The sequence below is a fragment of the Agelaius tricolor genome, unplaced genomic scaffold (assembly GCF_023055355.1).
Source record: "Agelaius tricolor isolate 1412-34295 unplaced genomic scaffold, bAgeTri1.0.p SCAF_56, whole genome shotgun sequence".
In the NCBI taxonomy this organism is placed as follows: domain Eukaryota; kingdom Metazoa; phylum Chordata; class Aves; order Passeriformes; family Icteridae; genus Agelaius; species Agelaius tricolor.
In genome coordinates this window covers 722,880-745,031 of record NW_027269316.1, presented here as the reverse complement: position 1 = coordinate 745,031, position 22,152 = coordinate 722,880, and the positions used below count along the sequence as shown (strand labels likewise).

General features: G+C 44.7%; 1 protein-coding gene across 1 annotated transcript in view; it reads right to left on the bottom strand.

Annotated features, from left to right (window-relative positions):
• Window positions 1-421, bottom strand: part of LOC139604866 (transitional endoplasmic reticulum ATPase-like) — a 49,387-nt gene extending 48,966 nt beyond the window's left edge. The window contains exon 1 of the mRNA XM_071456181.1: window positions 256-421. Coding sequence (XP_071312282.1) covers window positions 256-272 — 17 coding nt within the window. The 5' untranslated portion in view covers window positions 273-421. The remainder of the gene's footprint in view (window positions 1-255) is intronic.
• Window positions 422-22,152: the final 21,731 nt, after the last annotated feature.

Below are 22,152 nucleotides of genomic sequence, written 5' to 3'. Positions count from 1 at the left end.
GTACCTAGGGCCCCGCTGCAGACAAGCTCCTGGCTGGGCAAACACGAAGAGCAGCCCATCCCCCTCCCGGCCCCACCCCCACTTCCTCAGAACCTGAATGACACAGCGAGATCGGGAGGAGGATTGGGCTCGCCGTCAGGCCCAGCCTGGGTAGCGCCGCGCGAAGGCGAAGTAAGGAGAGCTAGGCCAAGCCGGGCCCAGCGCCACCGCAGCCGGGCCTAGGCCGCCGCCTGCCGGCGGACGGCCCACACTTACTCGGATCCTGAGGCCATGGCGCTGAGAGGAAAAAAGGCGAGGCGGCCGGCAACAGCTCCTCAAGACGGGTGACAGTAGGTTTTGGACAGACTCGCAGAAGCGATGGTACGACGGGACGCTTCGCGTTGAGCGAACCTCAGAACCGACTCATCGGAAGAGGAAACTCCGCCTCGCGCTGCCTCACCCGCCTAACAACAGCGTGCGCTGACCAATCGGAAATTCCGTCCGGTTACCATCTCAGCCAATCGGAAAGGTGGAAGCGAGGGAACGAGGAAAAAAAAACGCGCACTCTTCCCTCTTCCGCCCCGCTCCTATTCTCTCCCAATCATAACGAGCCAATAACAACACCCGTCAATCAATTGCAGCGCCTTCCTTGCTGTGGCTGTTCTATAGGGCAATACGGGTCGAGCAGCCAATGGCAAAAATCCACCAACGCGAAAATCCAGGCGGAAAGTCCCACTACGACAGCCATCCGAGCTACCCTGGCCTAGCGATTGGCTAAGCACCCGAGGAAAGGGAAACGTGTGGGAAGGATTGCAGCCAAGCAGGAGGGGCGAGAGGCGAGTGCTCGAGTGCCCTTTGCGTGCCCGGGCTCACCTGACTGGACCGTGCGCCTAGGTTCGGGCAGTGAGAGGCAGGTTTGGACCCGTAGAAGGTGGTCTCTTTGCGGCCTCGGCGAGGCTTTGCGGGGAACATGTCCCAGAGGATTGATTTTTTTCCCCGAGTGAAAAGGTGTGTGAAGGGACCCAGCCCTTCCTCTCCACCCAAAGGTACCTGTAGGACTCGTTTCCTCTTTTTTTTTTTTTTTTTTTTTTTTTTTTGGCAGGTTTTTCTTTTCCCTGATTGATTTTTTAGGCAGGACTGGACTGCCCCACCAGGCCCCACTGCAGGACTCGTTCCTAGCCGCTTGTCCCAGCACAGACCCTGTTCGACCAGGGCTTTGAAGCTCTAGTTCCCCTTGAACCACCTGAAACAGCCATCCCACAGCTCTTCCATCACCAGCCACCCCTCCACAACCACTTCTAGGTCTGTTTGGGCACTCACATCCTCACCTGCGTGGCATTTCCTTAGGACTAGAAACATTGCTACAGCCAAGTGGCATTGCATCTACAGCCCCAGCCCTGCTCATATCAGGAGGAATCATACATGTATGATGCTTGTTCTCAAGCATCCAGTGCTGGCAGGCACTGCCTTGTTTTCTCCTAGATGCTTATGAATCATTTAATTATCTGGTGGTCTCTTCCAAAGAGCCGACTAGTACTTAATCCCTGCCTCCTCTCTTCTGCCTTCCTTTTCTTAAAGCCCAAGCAGTAAGGTGGGACTGAAGAAGAGCAGCCGTGGGGCTCTTCCAGCCCAGAGGAGTCTCTCTGCTGAATTAAACCTCTCCCAGCAAGGTGTTTGTCGTGGTTTAGGAATGGTACTCCCCAATTTGGTGCCCCCACCTAGACTCTCCCAAACCACAGGCTGTTCTCTCTCCCTCCCTCTTCCTCTCCCGCTTTCCACTGGGTCTGGGTCGTTTGGATCGAGTTGAGACTTTGAGGCACAGAAGGTGAAGATCATGGGTTGAGATAAGAACAATTTACTGGAAACAGCAATGAAATCAGAAAACTGAACAGTAGCAGCAACAATATTAATAACAAAAGGTATAAGAAAAAAACGAATTTACATGGAAAGCCCCCAACAATAAACAAATGCCAGACTAGTCTGCCATGTTTTCTCAGCCCGGAGGAATCCCTTCTCCTCGGAAGCAAGAATCCCTTTGCCCCGCCCCCGGCAATGATGTGAGGTGGTATAGAATAACCTCCCTCCCGACTACTGCAAAAGTGAACCCTGTTCTGGCCAGAACCAGGACAGAGTTTTCCCCCAGCATCTGGGTTTTTAATCCCCTCTGTTCATCCCTCACTGTCCGAGTTACTTTTTCTGAAGGAATTGCAGGGCAAAGTCCTCTTAGGGCCCCTTCAGCATTCAGAAGAGGCCACAGCAGCTCCTACCTCACCCTTCTCTGTCATGTCCTGTTTCCTCTCCCTCAATTCACCCTTTGCCTTGCAGTTCCAAACTATTTCTTCCCTCTTGTGGGAGAGAAGGCTTGCCAAAAGCTTGGCTAATGTGGTTGTGGGACCTTCCTCATACAAAATTAGCTGCACCAAACACCAGGTGGGAGCAGGTGCCCCTTCACCCTTGCTCACTGTCACACAAAGGAGCCCAGAGCCATGCAGTGTGGTTAGGACAGACCCCTCCCCCCGGGGATAGAGGGGACACACAGGCACAGGTCTCAACACTGCCACCTTCCCTGGCTAGTGCAAGGTGATTGAAGTCAGACCTATTATGCATGCTTCAGGCAAAACCACTTCTCTGGGCTCCAAACTACAGTGATCGAGTAAAGCACCAGTATACCAAGTACAGGTAGGACAGATGATTTGACAAACCCTTTGCATTATGAGATGGTCTGGCTCTGACACCAGCTCCCTGGAGCAGGGAGCACAGAGCTGGCTCCACTGTATACAGCAGCACAGTCGATGTCCATTTCAAAGGAATGAGGACATCTCTGCCCTTGATCTCCCACAAACCCAGGGCATAGCCCACAGGCTCACAGCAGCTCTAGGCAGCATCAAGGCCATGACTGCAAATGTTCACTCTGGAAAAAGGACACAGTAAGACTTAAAATAAAGCCTCAGCTCTATTAGAAAAGGAGATCTAGTCTGTTTCACTCCTTTGGGAATCCAGCTTTATCCAACAGTAATTCTGGGTCTTAGAGGCCTTAAAGGCCTCATGCCAACCTGGTGCAGGGAGACTTCAGCAGCTGGGGATGGGGAGTCTGACTGGGTTAGTTCGAAGGGTCCTGTCTTGTAGTCCCAAAGTAAACCTGTATGCTTCTGGCAAGAGACTCACTGTGTGGAAAGTGTGAAAAACGCCAATCACTTGTTTTTAAAAATTTAAAAGTTTAATAGTAATAAAATGATTATAAAAATAGCAATATAATTAGAGTAATAAAAATTTGGACAATTTGGATTAGGACAATATGAGACAATAAAAACAAAGAGTTACGGACAGTCCAGGTACCTTTTTCTGGGCAACATAAGCCTGAAAAAGGACATCCGTTAACAGAGGATTAACCCTTAAAAACAATAGCCTGTTGCATAATTATACACCTCATACATGATGCATAACTCCCGTTCAAACAAAGGATTCTGTCTGGTCAGTGTCAGCTTCTTTCTCTTAATCCTAACGGCATCTTCAGGGCTGAGCAAGGTGGGAAGAAGTTAGTTTCTTCTGATAAGAGAGCAATAAATTCTTTTTCTCTGAAAGATTTAGGTGTCCTGTGGCTGCTATCTTGCTGCAAATCCTTTCTTTAAAAAAAGTATCTTACATAGCATAGTTTCTATTTTAACATTATGTTATAATCTAAAACTATATTTGACACTACTTAAGAAAATTAATACAGCATAACTTTCTAACATAACACATATAATATTAATTTTAATATTTGCAAAAAGCCAATTATAAAATACGCATTTTTCACTGAAAGGTTGTCTGCTTCAGATACTGTTGGGAGGAAAGGTTTAAAAGTAGAAGAATGGTGAGGAGGATGGTAGATTTGCTCAAGGGACCTTGTAGCTGGGAATGCCAAGGCCTGGAGAATAACAGTGTGGGAAACTCCATGTATTATGCCTACTGCTGTTTATCCTGTCTGTTATGAGAAGTAGAATCTCTGTGTAGAGATAACGTAGATCTTTGAAGAGACTTGGAGGCCCTCTCACGGACATGCTTGAGCTCCCTGTTTTGGGAGAAAGAAGATCAAAGCTCAGAGATCATAAAAAAGCACAGAAGTCACAGCATGGTGGTAAAATATGCGTGCGCAGGCCCTTGATAAATGGGTGCAAACAGCAGCCCCACTGCCTACTAGCATGGACTGAGCCTGAAGGTGCTGTGTTCCCGCTTGAGTGTCTCCGCCCAGGTGTTGCTTCGGGATCCTCCGGATAGCAAGGTAATGAGATAAATTTACTCTTTGCATTTCAGCCATGTTTTTGTGGTTATTCTGGCTGCCTGCCTGTGTCAACTCACACAGACACAAAACCACGTACTAAGGGAAAGGCCTGAAAGAAAGGGAGTATCGAAGCATTAAGAAGTTTACCCCGCCCCCAGGTTCTGCCCTCCCATTTGCCATCACAGAACCGAGCTTTGGCTTGGTGCTAGCCCTTTTGTGCCGTGGGGAGTCCTGCAAAGCTACAGTCCATGGTTTCTCAGAGCAGACATATGGGGAAGCTCTTCATACACACTGGAGCTGTGGGTGCAGGCTAGCAATTGATGAGCTAAACTGTCCACAGTTTGAAACACAGATGACCTGGTTTTGTCTGGGATAAGAGTTCATTTTCTTCTCAGTAGCTGGTACAGTGCTGTGTTTTGGATTCAATATGAGAATAATGCTGATAACACACTGATGGTTTTGGTTGTTGCTGAGCAGTGCTTACCCTGAGACAAGGGCTTTTCAGTGTCTCATGCTCTGACAGTGAGGAGCTGCACAAGAAGCTGTGAGGGAGCACAGCCAGGAGAGCTGACCTGAACTGACCAAAAGGATATTCCACACTGTAGAAATCATGCCAAATATATAAACTGGGAGAGGTATTAAGAAGGGAGGCCAATCATGTTTTGGGAACAGCTTTTAGCATCAGTCAGCAAGTGGTGAGCAACTGTATTGTGCATCACTTGTTTTTCCTGGGTTTTATCTCTCTTTTTAAAATATTTTTTTATTATAATATTTTGTTTCAATTATTAAATTGTTCTTATCTCAGCCTACAAGTTTTACTTTTAGTTCTCCTCCCCCTTCTTCCAGGGTGGGGAGGAGGTGGGGGAGAATGATCGAGCAGCTGTGTGCTGCTTAGTTGCTAGTTGGGCTTAAACCACGACAGTCCTTTTTGGTGCCCAGCGTGGGGCTTGAAGGGTTGAGATAACAACAGATCTGACCAGAGCATGTTAAAACAAGATTGTTATAAACGTTCATTGTACCGGTTTAATAGTTGCAGGTTACAATGTGGATTTATTCGCTCTCACAGTTGTTGCATTTTGTCTCAGGGTTTTGTTCTGTAATACCAGTAATACCTTACTTGCAGAACATGTTCCCTGGTGTAATGTTTATTGTCCTTGAGGCCTGGGCTAAGACTATCATTGTGGGGTACTGTTTAGTATTGGCTTATGATATGACAATGTCACTGGTCAGGACACCAATCTGGTGTATGTATTCAGTATTGCAGGCACCTCTATACTTTGGGAAGCACCTATAGGGAACGATTAATAATCACAACTTCAGCCTTTTCTCTTCAGAAGAACAACATATGGGGGAGACACCTTCCTACATCTTTCTTCCCTCCTTCTTTCCTTCCTTCTCCTCCAGGCTGATTACAGTAACATTTAAGAACTTTGAAGATTTTGAAAACCTTTGAAACTAATCTGGTCTTTTTGCTAGGAGCTAGCATGTTGCTGCATATGGTTCAGGTCTTTAAGGGATGTCCAGTACACCTTGAATCAACTACCCCAGGGGTGGAAACACAACCTTACTATCTGCCGTGGACTGATCCAGACTGTACTGAAACAGGGTGAAGCTCTAGAACACCTGCAATACATTGATAATATGATTCTGTGGGTGTCACAGAGATAAGAGGAAGAGTTTAACATGAAAGGTGACCCAAAATCATATTTTCCATATCTTCTCTAAATCAACCCGCCCAAATTCGTTTACTGCCTTTAAGACCCACACTCGGGAAGCAAAACTTCTGTGCTTTACCGAAGTTCACAGAAGAGGGAGGGGGGTAGTGGGGGTGCAGGTGCAGGGTCCCTTTAAAACAGGCAACAGACATACAGAGGGCTCTCTATTGTTCTTTCTAGGCTCCCGAGGGGGTTGTCTCAGGCAGGTTTCCCAGTCACAACCCAGGAAACCTCATTTAGCAATCCGAATCTACTTTGAAGTGTATTTTGTGATGTGAAAAACAGGTTCACTCTCCTGTGAAAATTTAAAAAGTTTAATAAAGGACAATAGGAGACAAGGACCATAGAGCAAATGTTATTACGGCCGGGTGAATCTTGGCATTCAGCCAAGACCACCCTGTTATTTTCGGAGATACCCCTTAAATACCTTTTCCCTTACATCAGCCTGTTGCATATTCATAGACCCGTATGCATAGTAAACTTTTTCCCCAAACTAGTTTACATGTTCCAATAATTGTTTAGCATACCTCCTCCTTGGATCTGCCTTTTTAGAGCATGCGTATTCCTTGGTTGTGGTTTTACTCCTTTTTTATCATCATCTTCAGTTTTGGCCCCGGCCCACATTGTCTTCAGACGGCGAATGATGATAGCTAGCATATCTGTAGCAGGTGTCCTCATCCTATGTTCACTGGATGTTATCCCATGCAAGCAGGCATTTTAACACAAGCATAGTCATATCAGCTATTTCACTAAGCATAATCAACAACAGAAAAAAACCCCTGCATCTTTATAACAAAGTTATTTTAACACTACACGTACAGAATCCATTTTAATATTTGCAAAAAGCCAATATTATAATATGTATCTATAACAGCGACAACTTCGCTGTGGCTGCCTGCTCTTTTGCAGAGGAGGGGTCATGAGATGAGGGACTACATTTTGTTCGTCACGAAAAAGAGACCAGTGTGTTACAAGAGTTGTCTGCTGACTATTTCTGTACTACTTCATGAGATATGAGCTACAAGGATACCAGGGAAGGGGTTGCAGGAGCCCACACATAGTCCCACCCAGCAAATGGTACAAACAGATAACTCACAGAAATAACGACCAGGGAAAGGCTGGGGAAAGGGCAGGGGCAGATTAACACCCAGCAGGGAAACCTTTCCCGCTGACAAATGGTACAAGCAGATAACTCACAGAGATAACGACCAGGGAAAAGCTGGGGAAGGGGCAGGGGCAGATAAACAGTCTGCAAGGCAGGATATTTGCTTGCTTAAGCTTGATAGGGCACAGTTTGCAAGGCAGGACATTTGCTTGCTTAAGCTTGATAGGGCACATATTGCGTTAATCATAAGATTTTGGTAATTTTCCACGGAGAAGTCACCAAATAAAGACATAGGGTGAAGAAGACGCAGCTGAGGAAGACTCCGCAGCCTTTTATCACCGACCACCAGGAGACAGAAGGATGACCCTCTAGCAACAACCAGCGCAGGCGCAGAGAACTCCGAGATAACATGGACTCCTGAAGGATGGAGAGGATAAAAGGACTGAATCAGAAACTAGTTGGGGCGGCAGTAGGTGGAGCAGAGACTCCCCTGTCACCCAGCGCTGAGCCTTTGCTTACGTAGTATAACTGCTTCAATAATTAATAAATTCTTTGATTGGAAATTACTCATTTTGAGTCAATTTTATAACAGGTCAGATCCGCTCTCCACGAAAGTTCCAGCTGCCTGCCTTTTGCCAAGGAAGGGGGGGCGAAGCTTGCCCGAAGCTGCCAGAGACACTTCTTCGGACTTTCTCGCCACAGCCCACAGCCGTTACTGCCGACGGGACCTTCGCAGCCTCGGGAAATGGTATTTCGCAACCCCCAACTGCCAACCGGAACGCTGCCCCTGTCGTATGGCATGGAGCAGGCAGCTCGGCAGCAGTGACTCTTTTTTTTTGGAAAAAATAATTCTTCCAGGTTTTGGCTTTGTTTCTGTCCCCCGCAGGTTGTTCTTTGGGGAAGGAGGGAGTTCTGGAATCGCAGAGGCTCAGTTTCTGTGTTGTTTTTCCTTTGTTCTTTCATTCAGTCACGTGGTCTGGAGAAGGGGACTTCTCCGCCATATTGTTTTCTTTGTTCCAGGGAGGGGCATGTGATAAAAGACTGTTCACTTTAAAAATGCAAAAGGTTTATTAAACCTTAACAAAAATACAGCAAAATGACAAAATAAGGAAAAGCAGACCTGAAAGCTGCCCTCGTGGCTACATACCACATGGCTGGCTCGTCTTCAAGATGGATGCTCAGTCTTTTATACTCCTGAGGGAGTTACATCAGCCAACCCTGGCCCCTCCCAGAGTCTGTCAGTCAACTCTTCTTTGCCGTTTGTTGGTGGAGACTGCTTTCTTGCAACTTGATTGGAGGGTCAGGTGTTGTCATGCTGCACCCCCCTAGCAACAAGCTTTTCCATTCCCAACTGCCCCATGGAAGGGGCACAAGTGCACACCTTTCTACCTGTCCTAGACAACCCAGGCTGTCTGATAGCAACAATACGGGGGGGGGGGGGGGGGGGGGGGGGGGAGGGAACTATGGGGAGATGGGGAGAACAGAGGACATCTAAACTACAATAACATAACTATACATCAATAAAGCTTCTCTTAATATTCACACTATTCATCCCTTAATTGGGAGAGCCAATCATCTCATTATCCATCTATAACAGGCAGGACTCAGCACGTTTGTATCTATTGCTGTTATCTTGGTTGTTTCTATTTTTCCTTTTAGTAAACTGTTATTTTTTCACTTATATCTCTTCACATTCGTCTCTCCTTATTGGTGAAAGGGGAGTAGTTAAAACTAAGGGGCAGTAACTCATTGTGGAGTCTGCCCTGTATAATTGTCTTAAAGTATATAGTGGGGAAACACAACAGAAGTTTTTGAGAAAGAGAAGAAAATACTTCAAATAATTCTGAAAGCTGATTTAGCCATAAAACAATGTAAGATAAAGTGAACTGCCCAGGAGATCCAGCTTTTAGGAATAAAATGGCAAGTTGGATGTTGTCAGATCCCAATGGACATTATTAACAAGACAACAGCAATGTTTCCACCAACTAACAAGAAAGAAACAGCTTTTTTTAGGTGTTTTGGGATTGTAGAGAATGCACATTCCAAATTACAGCCCGATTGTCAACCCTCTCTATCAAGTAACGTGGAAGAAGAATGATTTCTGTGAAAAATGTGTATTTTATGATTGGCTTTTTGCAAATATTAAAATTAATATTATATGTGTTATGTTAGAAAGTTATGCTGTATTAATTTTCTTAAGTAGTTTGTCAAATATAGTTTTAGATTATAACATAATGTTAAAATAGAAACTATGCTATGTAAGATACTTTTTTTAAAGAAAGGACTTGCACGGAGATAGCAGCCACAGGACACCTAAATCTTTCAGAGAAAAAGAATTTATTGCCCTCTTATCAGAAGAAACTAACTTCTTCCTGCCTCGAAGGCGAAGGCGCTGTTAGGATTCAGAGGAAGAAGTTGACACTGACCAGACAGAATCCTGTATTTGAATGGAATTTATGCATCATGTGTGAGGTGTATGAATATGCAACAGGCTTAGGTTTTTAAGGGTTAATCCTTTGTTAAGGGGTGTCCTTTTTCAGGCTTGTACTGCCCAGAAAAAGGTACCTGGACTGTCCGTAACTCTTTGTTTTTATTGTCTCATATTGTCCTAATTCAAATTGTCCAAATTATTATTACTCTAATGGTATTACTATTTTTATAACCATTTTATTACTATTAAACTTTTAAAATTTTAAAAACAAGTGATTGGCGTTTTCCACAAGTATGGTAGCAGAGGATGGTTGCTAACACCTTGCTGACGGTGCTTTAGGAGGGTCAGAGTGGGGAAGGCGCCCCCTGCCCTATTTGGCAACCTCGCTCTGTTTCCCCTGAGGTGACCGACAGTTATGATCGGTGGACAAAAGGAGGCAATAAAACAAAGAGAAGGGAAAAAAGGCTCCCTACAACCGTGGTAATTTGCCCCCTAAGACTAGTAGTGCGCACGAAGAACCCGGGAAGGAAAAGAGATTGGTAAGTATTTCTCAGGGGGCAGTGGGGGGAGATGAATGTGTGTGAATGAGAGGCGGGCTGGTTACCCCAGACCTGCCAAGTGAGTGCTGGAATCTCCCATGCTGCATTTCCGGCTTTCCGCGAGGAAAGAGGCCAGTAAAGAGACAAAGCGAGTGATAAAAGGAGTGAAAGAATCCCCCAGAGTAACTGGAACTGGGTCTCAGGGAGGGGTTGGACCCCTCGGAGGTAGGGAGCAAGGTTTCCTAGCCCAATCCACTAGGAAACAGGACAGGAGGGGCCCCTAAAAACCTGCTGGGTTGAGGGATTTACGTTCCAAGAGCATCCAAGAGCAGGGTTGAGCAGAATTCTGCCAGAGTGAGGATATACCCAAGAACATTCAGGGTTGGACAACACAGCTAGATTGAGGGATAAAAATTTTGCCCAACAGGATCCAGGGTTGGACAACACAGCCAAGAAAAAAATTTAAATGCCCAAGAGCATCTGTAGTTGTACCACACCGCTGGGTTGAGGGACAGAAAAATGCCCAAGAGCATCTGGGGTTGAACAACACAGCTGGATTGAGGGAAAAATACCCAAGAGCATCTGGGGTTGGACAACACAGCTGGGTTGAGGGATATCCAATAGCACCGGGACTGGCCAGTAACACCTAAACTTGTAATAGGTGATGTGAAAGTAAAAGGTACCTTATAATTGTCTTGTTGTGTGTGTGTGAGAGTGAGTCACACACAAAATCAGCTTCAATTTCCTGGGCAGATGGGAAGGAGGGGGGGGGGCAGTGGAAAAGGAGTGTGTGACCTGCAAACCAGGCTATTGTTCCCTCGGGTGTGTGAGGGGGCCATAGCTGAAGAGTGTGAGTGACACGCAGACAGCCTCACAGGTGAACAGGCACCGGAGGCGACCAGAGTCAGGGCCCTTCCAGGAGGCCCTGCGATACTGAGGCCTGGAGGCCAACCCCAAAGCGAGGGGGGGCCACAGGGACCCGAGATTTTCTAGCGATAGGGATCCACTTTGTGTCTTGAGGGTGTGAAGGAATGTGTGAAGGTGAATGAGAAATAAAAGTGAGTGAATGTAGACGAATGAAAGTATAGGTAATGTGGATTGTGCATTTTAAGCTTTACCACATCTTGAAGGGAGGTGTATTGTATTGAAAATGAGTGTGAGAAAAAGTTTTTTTGGGGTGTAAGTAGTTGAAAGAAAAGTGGTATTTAAGTTGTTAGTAAAAACTGAAAAACAGAAGCAGGGGATGAATAGATAAGATCTTGAAAATGGAACAGAAAACCAGTAAGTTGGATACAGGGAAAAAAGGGGGAATAAAAGCATACTAGAAGAGATACCCCCAAGATAGCCCTTTGGGAGTTATGTTAGCTAACAGAAATACAACTCCTTGCAAAATACAGGGTATGCCGAAGTTGATGAGAAAAACATGCAAACTATGGAAAAAGGGAAATTAACCTTAAACTAGAAGGCTAAACTTGTGAATTATATACTTTAAAAAGAGCACTAGAATATTTAACACAAAAGAAAGGAGTTATATATTGATTCAAGATATGCCTTTAGAGTAGCACATACCTTAAGAAAAATTTTAAAAGGGAGATTACTTAATTCAAGAGGAAAAGGATTAGTACATGAGAAACTTATTTTAGAGGTTTTAGAGGCATTACAATTACCTAAGAGAGATAGCTATAGTACATATTAAGGGACACCAAAAGGTAAAGACCCCAGAAATAAGAGGAAATTATTTGGCAGATCAGGAAGCTAAAGATGCAGCAGAAAATGGAGCTGAAAGAGTTAATATTAACTCCAAATGAGGAAAAATTGGAAATTCCAAAGTTTAGGGAAGCAGAGAAAAAAGGAATTAAACAAGATAGGTGGTGAACAAGATAAATCAGGGAAATAGAAACATCTTGATGGAAGACAATTAGTTAATAAAATGCTTACTAGGGAATATTAGAAGACACGCATCAGAAAACCCAGTGGGATACTCGGGCTTTGTGAGATCATTTTTTTAAGGAACTATGGGTGCATTGGGATTTTTGGAGTAGAAAAACAAGTAACTGAAAGATGTATAATTTGCCAAAGGATAAATAAAAGGGTGATGAGAAAAACAACATGAGAAGGTCGTGAGTTAGCTCGTCGACCATTTCAAAGTATCCAAGCAGAAGTTTAGATTTGTTAAGCTCTAGACTTATTTGTAAAAAAAAAAAAAGTTTAATCCAGAAGAAAAAGAATATACCACATCCTGGGGGGGGGGGGGAAGATCGTAAGAAAATAACATCTTAAAATATCAAAAATCCCTATGAAAAAGCAATAAAAGAAAAACGGTGAAAGAAAAAAGGCTGGGAACAAAAGATTACCTCCTCCGTTCCATTTGTTCCCCCACCCGTTCGCGGCTGCACCCCCCAGCCCCTGTGCCGGCTCCGGCACAGTCCGTCTGCCTCAGTCCCGGCCGCCTGGCCCGCGGCCGCTCCGCCGGTCGTGCCGGTGGGGGTGAGGGTCTGTCCTGCCGTGTAGACCGTGGTCACCGCGCCGACCGCACAGAAGGGGGGGTCCTGTCTGCCCCATCCCCGGCTGCCCTGACTCTGGTCGGCTACCACCGCTGCAGCCGGGGTCTGTCGCCTGTTTTGTCTTTGCTGGATCAGCTGCCATTAGTCATGTGGGGGCTATCCACGCTCCAGCTCGGTCTGCACCGGAAGATCCCCCTCGGGCGATTCCGCCTGCAGACCCCGCCTTCGGAGGACCGAGACTCAGAGTCATGCCGAGTCCCACCCGTCCTGCCCCGAGCTCCGTTCCCTTGGTAACCACAGCTACAGCTGGTCAGGTGAACTCTCTGAAGGAATCACCTTATCGAAACACTAAAAGTTCAGTTAAAAGACAGCCCTCTCCTGATTCTTCCTAAAAATACAGGAGAAAGGCTATAGAAGATAAAAATCCAAAAAGAATGGGATAAAGGGATTGGTCTATTTCCATTAAGAGAGGTTCCTATAGGAGGGAGCGGACCGGGATTTATGAATGCTCCTTTGACTTCATCTGAGGTCTGAAATTTTAAGAAATAAATAAAAGGGATATTTGGAGGATCCCATAGGCATAGCTGAACAATTAGACCAATTTTTAGGTCCAAACATTTATACTTGAGAAGAGATGCGGTCTATAATGAAAATAATATTGTGTCAGGAAGAAAGGCAATTAATCAGAGCAGCTGGAATAAAAGCTTGGGAAAAAAGATAATCCGCAGGGACCCCCAGAGAAGACAAAATGCCAACTGTACCTCCTGAATGGGGTCAAAATAATGAGGGGAGGAAACACATGAATAATTATCGTAATTACATAATCAAGGGAATAAATGGGACAGCATATCAAAGGTGAAATGCAAAAAAAAAAAAAAAAAGGTTTGTGAGGGACAGCTTTTTAGAGGGAAAAGAAGAAACTCTGTCTAAATAGATAAACAAACTTAAGAGAAATAGGAAAATGGTCCTAAGCAAGCAGAAGATCTGAAAATCTTTAAAGAGATGTGCACAGAAGAGGAATAGGGAGGTCATAGGCTCTATTTTTTTAGGGGACAAATACCATCTGGTGCCTGTGATAACTTTAAAAGTGGGTCCCCAAGAAGAAGAATTGGAATTTGTAGTAGACACAGGGGCAGAGAGAACCTGCCTGTTAAATATTCCAAAAGGCTATAGTGTGAGTAAACATACAGTGAAAGTAACGGGCGAAAGGAGAAAGTTTTACAGTTTTGGTCATTAAAGATGTGGTAATTGAGGGAGGAAACTAAAATTTGGATGGGGGATGTCTAATTGGTCCCAGGGGCAGGTAGCAACTTATTGGGGTGAGACTTACAAGTGCAATTAGGAATAGGAGTTCTACCAGAAGATGAGAAAATGACAGCTAGAGTTTTAATATTAGGCCAAGAGGATGAAGAAAAAATCAACAAGGAACTTTGGGCTGAGGAAGGAAATAGGGGAGGAATAAATATTGACCCCATAAGGGTTACAATTGAGAGAGAAGATTGTCCCATACGTGTACATCAGTATCCTATATCTTTAGAAGGAAGGGAAGGTTTGAAGCCAGTAATAGAAGGACTAATAAAGGATGGGACATTAGAACCTTGTATGTCTCCTCATAATACCCCTATTCTCCCAGTAAAGTCTGACGGGAGTTATAGACTAGTACAAGATTTAAGGGAAGTTAATAAAAGAACTCGGACTCGCTACCCAGTGGTACCAAATCCTTATACTCTTCTAAGTCTCACCCCAGCATCAGTGGTTCAGTGTGGTGGATCTTAAAGATGCTTTTTGGGCTTGCCCACTAGCCAAGGACAGCCAAGATATTTTTGCCTTCAAATGGGAGGATCCAAAAACTGGGACAAAGCAGCAGTTAAGATGGACAAAGTTACCACAGGGGTTTACGGAATCCCCAAACTTATTTGGGAAAGCTTTAGAAACAATACTACAAGATTTCCCTACTCCTCCTGGAATACAAATTATCCAATATGTGGATGATCTTTTACTATCTGTGGAAGCTGAAGTGAGAGAGGCTACTATACAACTTTTATATTTTCTCGGGGAAAAAGGATTAAGGGTATCAAAAGGGAAACTGTAATTTGTAGAACCAGAGGTAAAATATCTTAGGCACTTAATAAATAAAGGTAGTTGGAAACCCAACCATGAGAGAATTGCAGGAATTTTATTCCTTTTCCCTCCCTCTTCAAAGAGGGAGATCAGAAAATTACTTGGATTGTTGAAATATTATAGATTATGGATTGAGGGGTACACACAGGCAGTAAAATTTGTGTATGAAAATTTGACAGAGGGAGATTATTTAAAACGGACCAAGGAAGATATTGTTAAATTAAAAGAGTTGAAGTGAAAACTAGCCTAAGTACCAGCTTTAAGCTTACCTTTGTTAGAAAAGTCCTTTATAATTTATACATAAATACAGAAAATGGAGTAGCTTATCAAATTTTAATTCAGGAGTGAGGAAGAGTAAAAAGATATCTAGTAGCTTATATATCAAAGATGTTAGACCCAGTAAGCCACAGCTAGCCAGTATGTATTTAAGTTATAACAGCTACTGCAATCCTAGTAAAAGAAAGTTGTAAGCTTACTTTTGGAAGTAAATTAGTTTGGTATACCTTGTCCTGTCTGAGGTGTGTTGAATCAAAGAAAAAAAAGAGTAAGAGGAGAAGAAAGAGAGAAGTTGAAGTAGGGGGGTGGTTAGCAGACTCTGGGATGTTGGAATGTGGAGTGATGACATCTTGGTGGTAGAAGAGAGCAGAAGTGTGAATGCAGTTGGTTTTTTTTTTGCATGAAAGGCAGGGAAGTGTCTTAACATATGGTTGTTGAGAGCCGAACTGGGGTCTGGAAAAGGTTTAGCAGAACAGGCCCTCCTTGAAGGGAAAAGAGGATAAGTTGACAAAAGAAAGAAAAAGAATGTCAGGAGCACCTGAGAACGCCAAGTTTAGGGTTGTCAAAGTTGGGAGGTGTCTGACCGCTCTCGTACGAGCAGTGGGTTCTCGGGGGCTGCGGCAGGGACCGATTCATGGAGGTGACCCGGCGGCGGTGCTGGGAGCAGATTACACAGGTTTGCTGGCCAGGAGCAGGCTGGCTCCATTGCGGAACTGCTGGGGTGGCTCCCAGGCTGTCGGGGTCCCGAGTTCAGGATGGCAGCATCAGCCTCGGTAAGCGGGTCGAGAGAGAGAGAGAGAGAGAAGGAAAGAGAAAGAGAGAGAAGAAGAGAGAGAGAGGGGGCAAAAGGGACCCAAGGCATGCCCCCAGGGTCCCCATGCCCATGGCTGTTCTCCCCTGCTCCCGCCGGCCGGGGCCCTGCAGCGAAGTGGCAGCAGTGAGGGAAAGGTGAAAAACAGCATTGACAGCAAGGCTGTGAAAAGAGGGGGAGGGGGCTAGCACTTAAAGATAAAATCAAAGCAGAGATTGCTGACTCCCCAAACCCCACAAAGTGGTTTGTTTTTATTAAGTAAGAAGTTTTTGTTTTGTTTGCTGTTAAAAAAGAAGTTTTTTTCCTGAAGAATGGGTTTGTAAGGCTAAAACAATTAAATGTTGCCCAAAAAGTAAAAAGCAATAGATGTGATACATCTCGTGTTAAAATTGGTCTGGCCTTTCTTATTTAACTAACTGTAGCTCACAGAAAGAAGAATTTGCCTTGGCAGCTATTAGCACAGCTGGATATAAGAAGAAGAGGCTGCTGTGGAGAAAGCTTTTAGCTAAACCCAGAAAGTTTGGAAGAAAAGCGAATGGTAAAAGTTAATGCAGTATTGTCTTTCTTTTATTGCTATGCTATTACGAAGTCCTTTCCAGGTACTACTGAAGCAGCAATCCAAATCACGGAAAGAGAGTGAATTCATGCCAGCAGAATCATAGGACTTGTGAAAGAACCTGAAGAATGGACTATCACATTTAAACCGGATGATACCGAACTGACTTTCCAATGGGGACTGGGTGGTGATGGTTTGGGAAAACCCAAATGATCCAAGAAATGTCCAAAGAATAACACTGAATTAAGAAGTAAGACAATGCTTATATCACTGGTTTCAAGCACTGCCTGAATAAAACATCTTCTTGGGGGAGGAATACTTCAGACAGAAGGATCAAGACTGTTTCTGTATTCTGACCTTAGCCAGTGAATTGTACAGGAAGAAGGGGAATTACTATTTCCATCAGTAAATTTTATTTGATTCATTCCGATACTGGACATGCTAGCTGGGTTATGCGTAAATGCTTGAATTGTGGGAATAATTAGTATTGTAGTTCACAAAATTTATGCTCTTATTGCAAGAAGAGTTAAAGTAATAACTTAGTTTTGTGGATGGGAATTATTAGTGCCTGTTGAATGAGAGATACCTGAGGAACGGTGGGAAACCACAGTTAAGGGGTGGCAAAAACAATTTGCCTGGAAATTAGTTAAGAGAAAGTGACAAGGAAATAGAAGGCAAGACCAGATTGGCATCTGTATTCGCCACCAAGAAGATCAAATACACCTGCTGTGGGTTGCAACCTCACAGGCATGGAAGGTGGGAGTATAAGCCATACTGGACCTCTGTTATTCCTGTTTCTGGCACTTATTTGTTGTCTTTTCCCTTTCGGGATAACAGCAAGATCATGTCATAAATGCTACGGAAAGCATCACATAGAAAGAAACCAAAGTTCCTTTTTTATTACACACACCTATGTCAACAGCCACTGTTATAACCCATCCAAATGAAGAACCTGTAGGCAAAATGGAGAAAATTATTGGATTACAAGAAACTTAGGAAAATGTGGTAAAAGATTTGGAATTGAATGTCCAAAAGAAGAGAGATGGATTTGTTTTGCATTTAATCTTAAAGATACAGTTCAAGATTTGGTAAAAAAACAAATAGTAAACAAAAAAAGTAAAACCAGCACAGCAATTTAACTCTGTATTGACCCCAAATTATATGTTGAGTTGTATTACAAGACTCCAAGCAGTTATAGAAATGATAACAAATAAAGCCACCCAGGCATTAGAGTTAAGATCAAGTCAGCAAAGCCAAACAAAAACTGTACCGTATCAGAATAGGTTAGCTTTAGACTATTTATTGGCCAAAGAAGGAGGTGTTTGTGGAAAGTTTAATATATCAGATTGTTGAAAATTGATGACCACAGAAAAGTCATTCTAGAAAAAGCAAAAGAAATCAAAGAAAGAAAATATATACATATAATAACCCAGGTACCAGTCCAAAAATTAGAAAACAATGTTAAAACCTAGCTGGTGGTGTAATGTATTAGAAGAAATTAAGATTTTTCCTTTTATGTGTTACAGCTGTTTTGATATTTCTTCCTTGTGTAATCCCCTGTTTTATTTTGCCAGCATAGTCCAGAAGATGCAAGTAGATAAGAAATATTGCTCAAACCAAATGATTTACAAAGAATAAGAGTGGGGATTGTGAAAAATGCGTATTTTATGATTGGCTTTTTGCAAATATTAAAATTAATATTTAATGTGTTGTGTTAGAAAGTAATGCTGTAATAATTCTCTTAAGTAGTGTGTTAAATATAGTTTTAGGTTATAAGAAATGTTAAAATAGAAACTATGCTATGTAAGATACTTTTTTTAAAGAAAGGACTCACACCGAGATAGAAGCCACAGGACACCTAAATCTTTCAGAGAAAAAGAATTTATTGCCCTCTTATCAGGAGAAATGAACTTCTTCCTGCCTCGCTCATCCCTGAAGATGCCATTAGGATTAAGAGGAAGAAGTTGACACTGACCAGACAGAATCCTTTGTTTGAATGGAAGTTATGCATCATGTATGAGATGTATGAATATGCAACAGGCTATTGCTTTTAAAGGTGTGGTGGTTTGGCAGGAAATATGTTTTCTGGGATGCTGTGGTTATGGCCAATGGATGCTCAGATTTTAATATTGGCACCTAATGTGGCCATTGGGACATTGGATACGCCTCTGAGAACATGGGGTTAAAAGCAGGGCTCTCCCCTGGGAGGCTCTCTTGGGGTCCGGCCAGTGAAAGGTTCAGACCTCCCCTGCCTGGCTGTGGGCTGGGCGGGGGAGGGGAAGCCATGTGGCCGGGTGAGGTAGGCCGGGGCCCTGGACAGAAGGGAGGTGAAGGCCCCTGCAGGATGGAAGGGTGGAGGAGCACTGAGAGGCATCGGGCAGCCACACCCCCCCCCCCAGGAGAGACAGAGAGAGAGCCTGTGCCTGTGCTTGTGCCACCTTGAAATTTAATAGTGGCCAACTGAGAAGGAGAAGGGGGGGGTGCAACAAGGTGCCCGGCAGGGCAGCCATGGGAGTTCTGGACAGACAGACCCTCAGACTTTTAACCCTTTTCTTGGATCATGGAAACCTTACAAATGTGAATCCTCCTGGAGCTGAATGAGAAGAGAGGTATAGATGAGATAAGAGGAAATGGGCCACGAGAGAAATAGAGAAGAACTCAGGTGGAAGAGATGATGGAGTAGCTTATGCTGGACTCTTTTTGTGTAGCTGTGGACAGAGCCATGTTTCCTTGTGATACAGGGACTGCATTCTAGGGGGAGGCAATGCCTCAGGACCAAGAGAGTTCGGTGTGGGTACCCCTCGGCCCCAGGGGGTGAAAAATATGGGGGGGAAAAATGTCCCAAAGTTGAGACTGTGCCTTTTTGGAGTGGGACGAGGCATCCTTAAAAGTCGACCCTAGAAGCAGCTCTGGTCCGTGTTCAGTGGTGAGAGTGCTGGACATGAAAGGAAGAGGTCACCATTGGCACAAGAAGGACTCCTTTTCCTCTTGATGAACTGAGGATTGAGTATTCTGAAGGGTGGTGCTGGACCGAGAGTCGATGATTTGGGGGATGTATTGTATTGGGAATTTGGTGGGGAGGAGGAGGAGATGTATTTGTGAAGTTTTCATTTTCCTTGTGTGTTTCTTTTTTTTTTTTTTCCCTTGTAGTTTAGTTAATAATTTTTTTTTCTAAGTGGGAGCCTGCTTTGCTTATTCCTGGTCACATCTCACAGCAGAAACCAGGGAGAGGGTATTCTCATGGGGGCACTGGCATTGTGCCAGTGTCAAACCATGACAAAAGGTTAATCCTCTGTTAATGTTTTCGGGCTGTAATAGATGTTATGAAATAATTCATGCTATAGAGAGAATGTATTTTATAAAAATTGTGAAATCCAAATGAGTCTCTGACCACAAGCAGCCCAAAGACAGACACCTACTTGAATTCCGAGATTCCTGGAGCCGGCAGGAGAACAATCTACAGTTCACCTATGAATAGATGTGCCCAGCGCGATGATCGATGATCGCTGCTATCCTGAGTCATCGGAAGACGCCTAAGAGCAATCATCACCCTCTTGATAACATCAATCAAGATAGCAAGAGTCGCCAGAAAGATACATGTGAATATGCAACTTCCCTGGACGCAATTAACACCGGCTATCGACCAGGAAACGGCAATTGTCCAGCTATGCACAGTGAAAAGAATAGTCTTGAATATGCAGAGTTACAAAAGAAACTGGGACTCCTCCACCTCAGGCATAATAAACTGTATAAAACAACCCCGCAAGAAGTGGCTCTCATGAACAGGGAAGGGTCTGAGGCGATAGAGGTTGGATCTAGGTTCACCCAGCGCCGATCCCGGGCTCGATGCTGTCTCTTTGGCTGTGGTGGTTTTGAGGACTGTATTTTGGTCACGGAAAAAGATAAATAAAATCTTTTTTGCATTTTTGATAATTTGGCTTCTGGATTGATCATTATAACAATTCTGGTGACCCCAACGTGATTTGAATTTGGGATTCGGGGACCCCTCTCCGGTCAGGAGGCGCCCCGCTGATTTCAGCGGCATTACAGGATTGGGAGTCAGTGAAACCAATCAAACACCGAACTGAAGCCAGAACCACAGCCAAAGAGGGATAAAATGGGCCCAGAGCTCTTGGAAAACTTGGAGCAATCCAAAAGGGGATCTCCAAGGACGTGGTGCTTTTTTTTCACTCGGAAAATCGACGTGCACAAAGAATCCACACGGGAAAAGGAACCGTGAGTAACGTGTGGTTGAGTGGGGTGTGATCGAGCGTGTGTGTGAGACATGATTCTATCACGAAGCAAGAGTGGGCCCCAAGATCGCAGTTCCACTCTTCCACGAGGGAAGTGGTTGGTCAAGGGGGAAGTGAGCGCTTTTTCTTATCACACGTGGGACCTGGGACTTGTAGGGAGTTCAGGGGGTCGATCACAGTTGGGGTCAGGAGGGGAAAGAATGTTCCCAAAAGGTTTTGGGAACTGGTCAACCTTCTGATCTGGAGAAGCAGGTAAGAGAGCTCGGTACCAGTTGAAAAACCCACAGGACGGTTCTCTGTGCGGCCAAGTAGACTGGTGGTGTTTCACAGACTCAGGAAATCAGTACCGGACAAGACTTGAAGCTCGTGTCGAGAATCCCAGCCTAAGGACTCGAGGGGAGAAAAATAGTGAGCAGGGTTTTTTGGAAAATGGGACTGAAAAAGAGCAAGTGCCAGAAAAAGCCCCAGGGAAACCCTCCCCAGTATAGTAGAGGAAATGTAATGTATTTGAATATCTGTATAGAGGCTTTGCCCCAGAGGTCCCAGTTGCCTTTGATGAGCTGCAGCTGCGATGTCCTTAATTGGGCTGCAGCTGTAACCAATGAAGATGACTGGGATAAAAGGGGGCGGGTTAGCCAGTCAGGGAGAGCCTTGGAGGAGCTCTGAGCAGAGAGAGAATAGCATGCAGAAGAAGGATTCAGTGAAGATCTGCAGCCATGAGAATATGCCAAAGAGGTATGGACTTTAGAAATCTGATAACAACAGCAGTATGAGACTCTAGAGAAATAATAGAAGAACAACTCCCCAGGATCCCGAAAAGATTTTGCCTGAAATCCCGAGGGGAAGCACATTTAGATGGATGTTGGAACATTGGGATGACAGCCCCAGGAGGGAGGGGAAATACAAGGAAAAGATCATACATTTTTGTATGGAAAAATGGGGGGGAAAAGAGATCGTAAAATACGCGGTCTGCCGGTTTTTGGCCCCTTCGAAGTGTGGATGTGAGAGACCCTATACGACCACGTAGTCAATCACCACCTGCAGGATTTTGAGGAAATTGAGTACGCTGAGATGTGGAAATATGCTTTTTTGGGGTTATACCAAATCAGAACTCTCAGATGCTCAGCAAAGCGGGGCAAGGAATGGGAACCACTGGAAAACCTTCCACTTCCCTACCTTGTCCCTCTGCCCCAGCCCGTGCAAGCCCAGGTACCTCAGGGACCTGCGCTGCCTCCAGAGGCATTGCTCCCGCGGGGACAGGCTTTGGTGCCACCGCTCCCACCGGAGCTGGCTGCGGCATCTTTCCTCCCACGTGAACAGGCATCGGCGCCTCTGCTCCCATGCGAGCAGCCCCAGTCCCGACACTTCCCAAAACTGAGGAGAAACAGATACTTCCCTCAAAGAAAGCTGGCTCTCCTCCGGCCCATCGAACAAGGCGGAGAATGAGAAGGGCAACCACTGGTGATAGTGAGGACGAGGAGAAGTCCGGTCTGTTCCCTTTACGGGAGGTACCAACGAGTCTGGGAGTTATTGGCTTTGTACACGCGCTGATCAACACCAGAGACGTGAGAGCTTTCAAGAAGGAGATGGGGAAATTGATG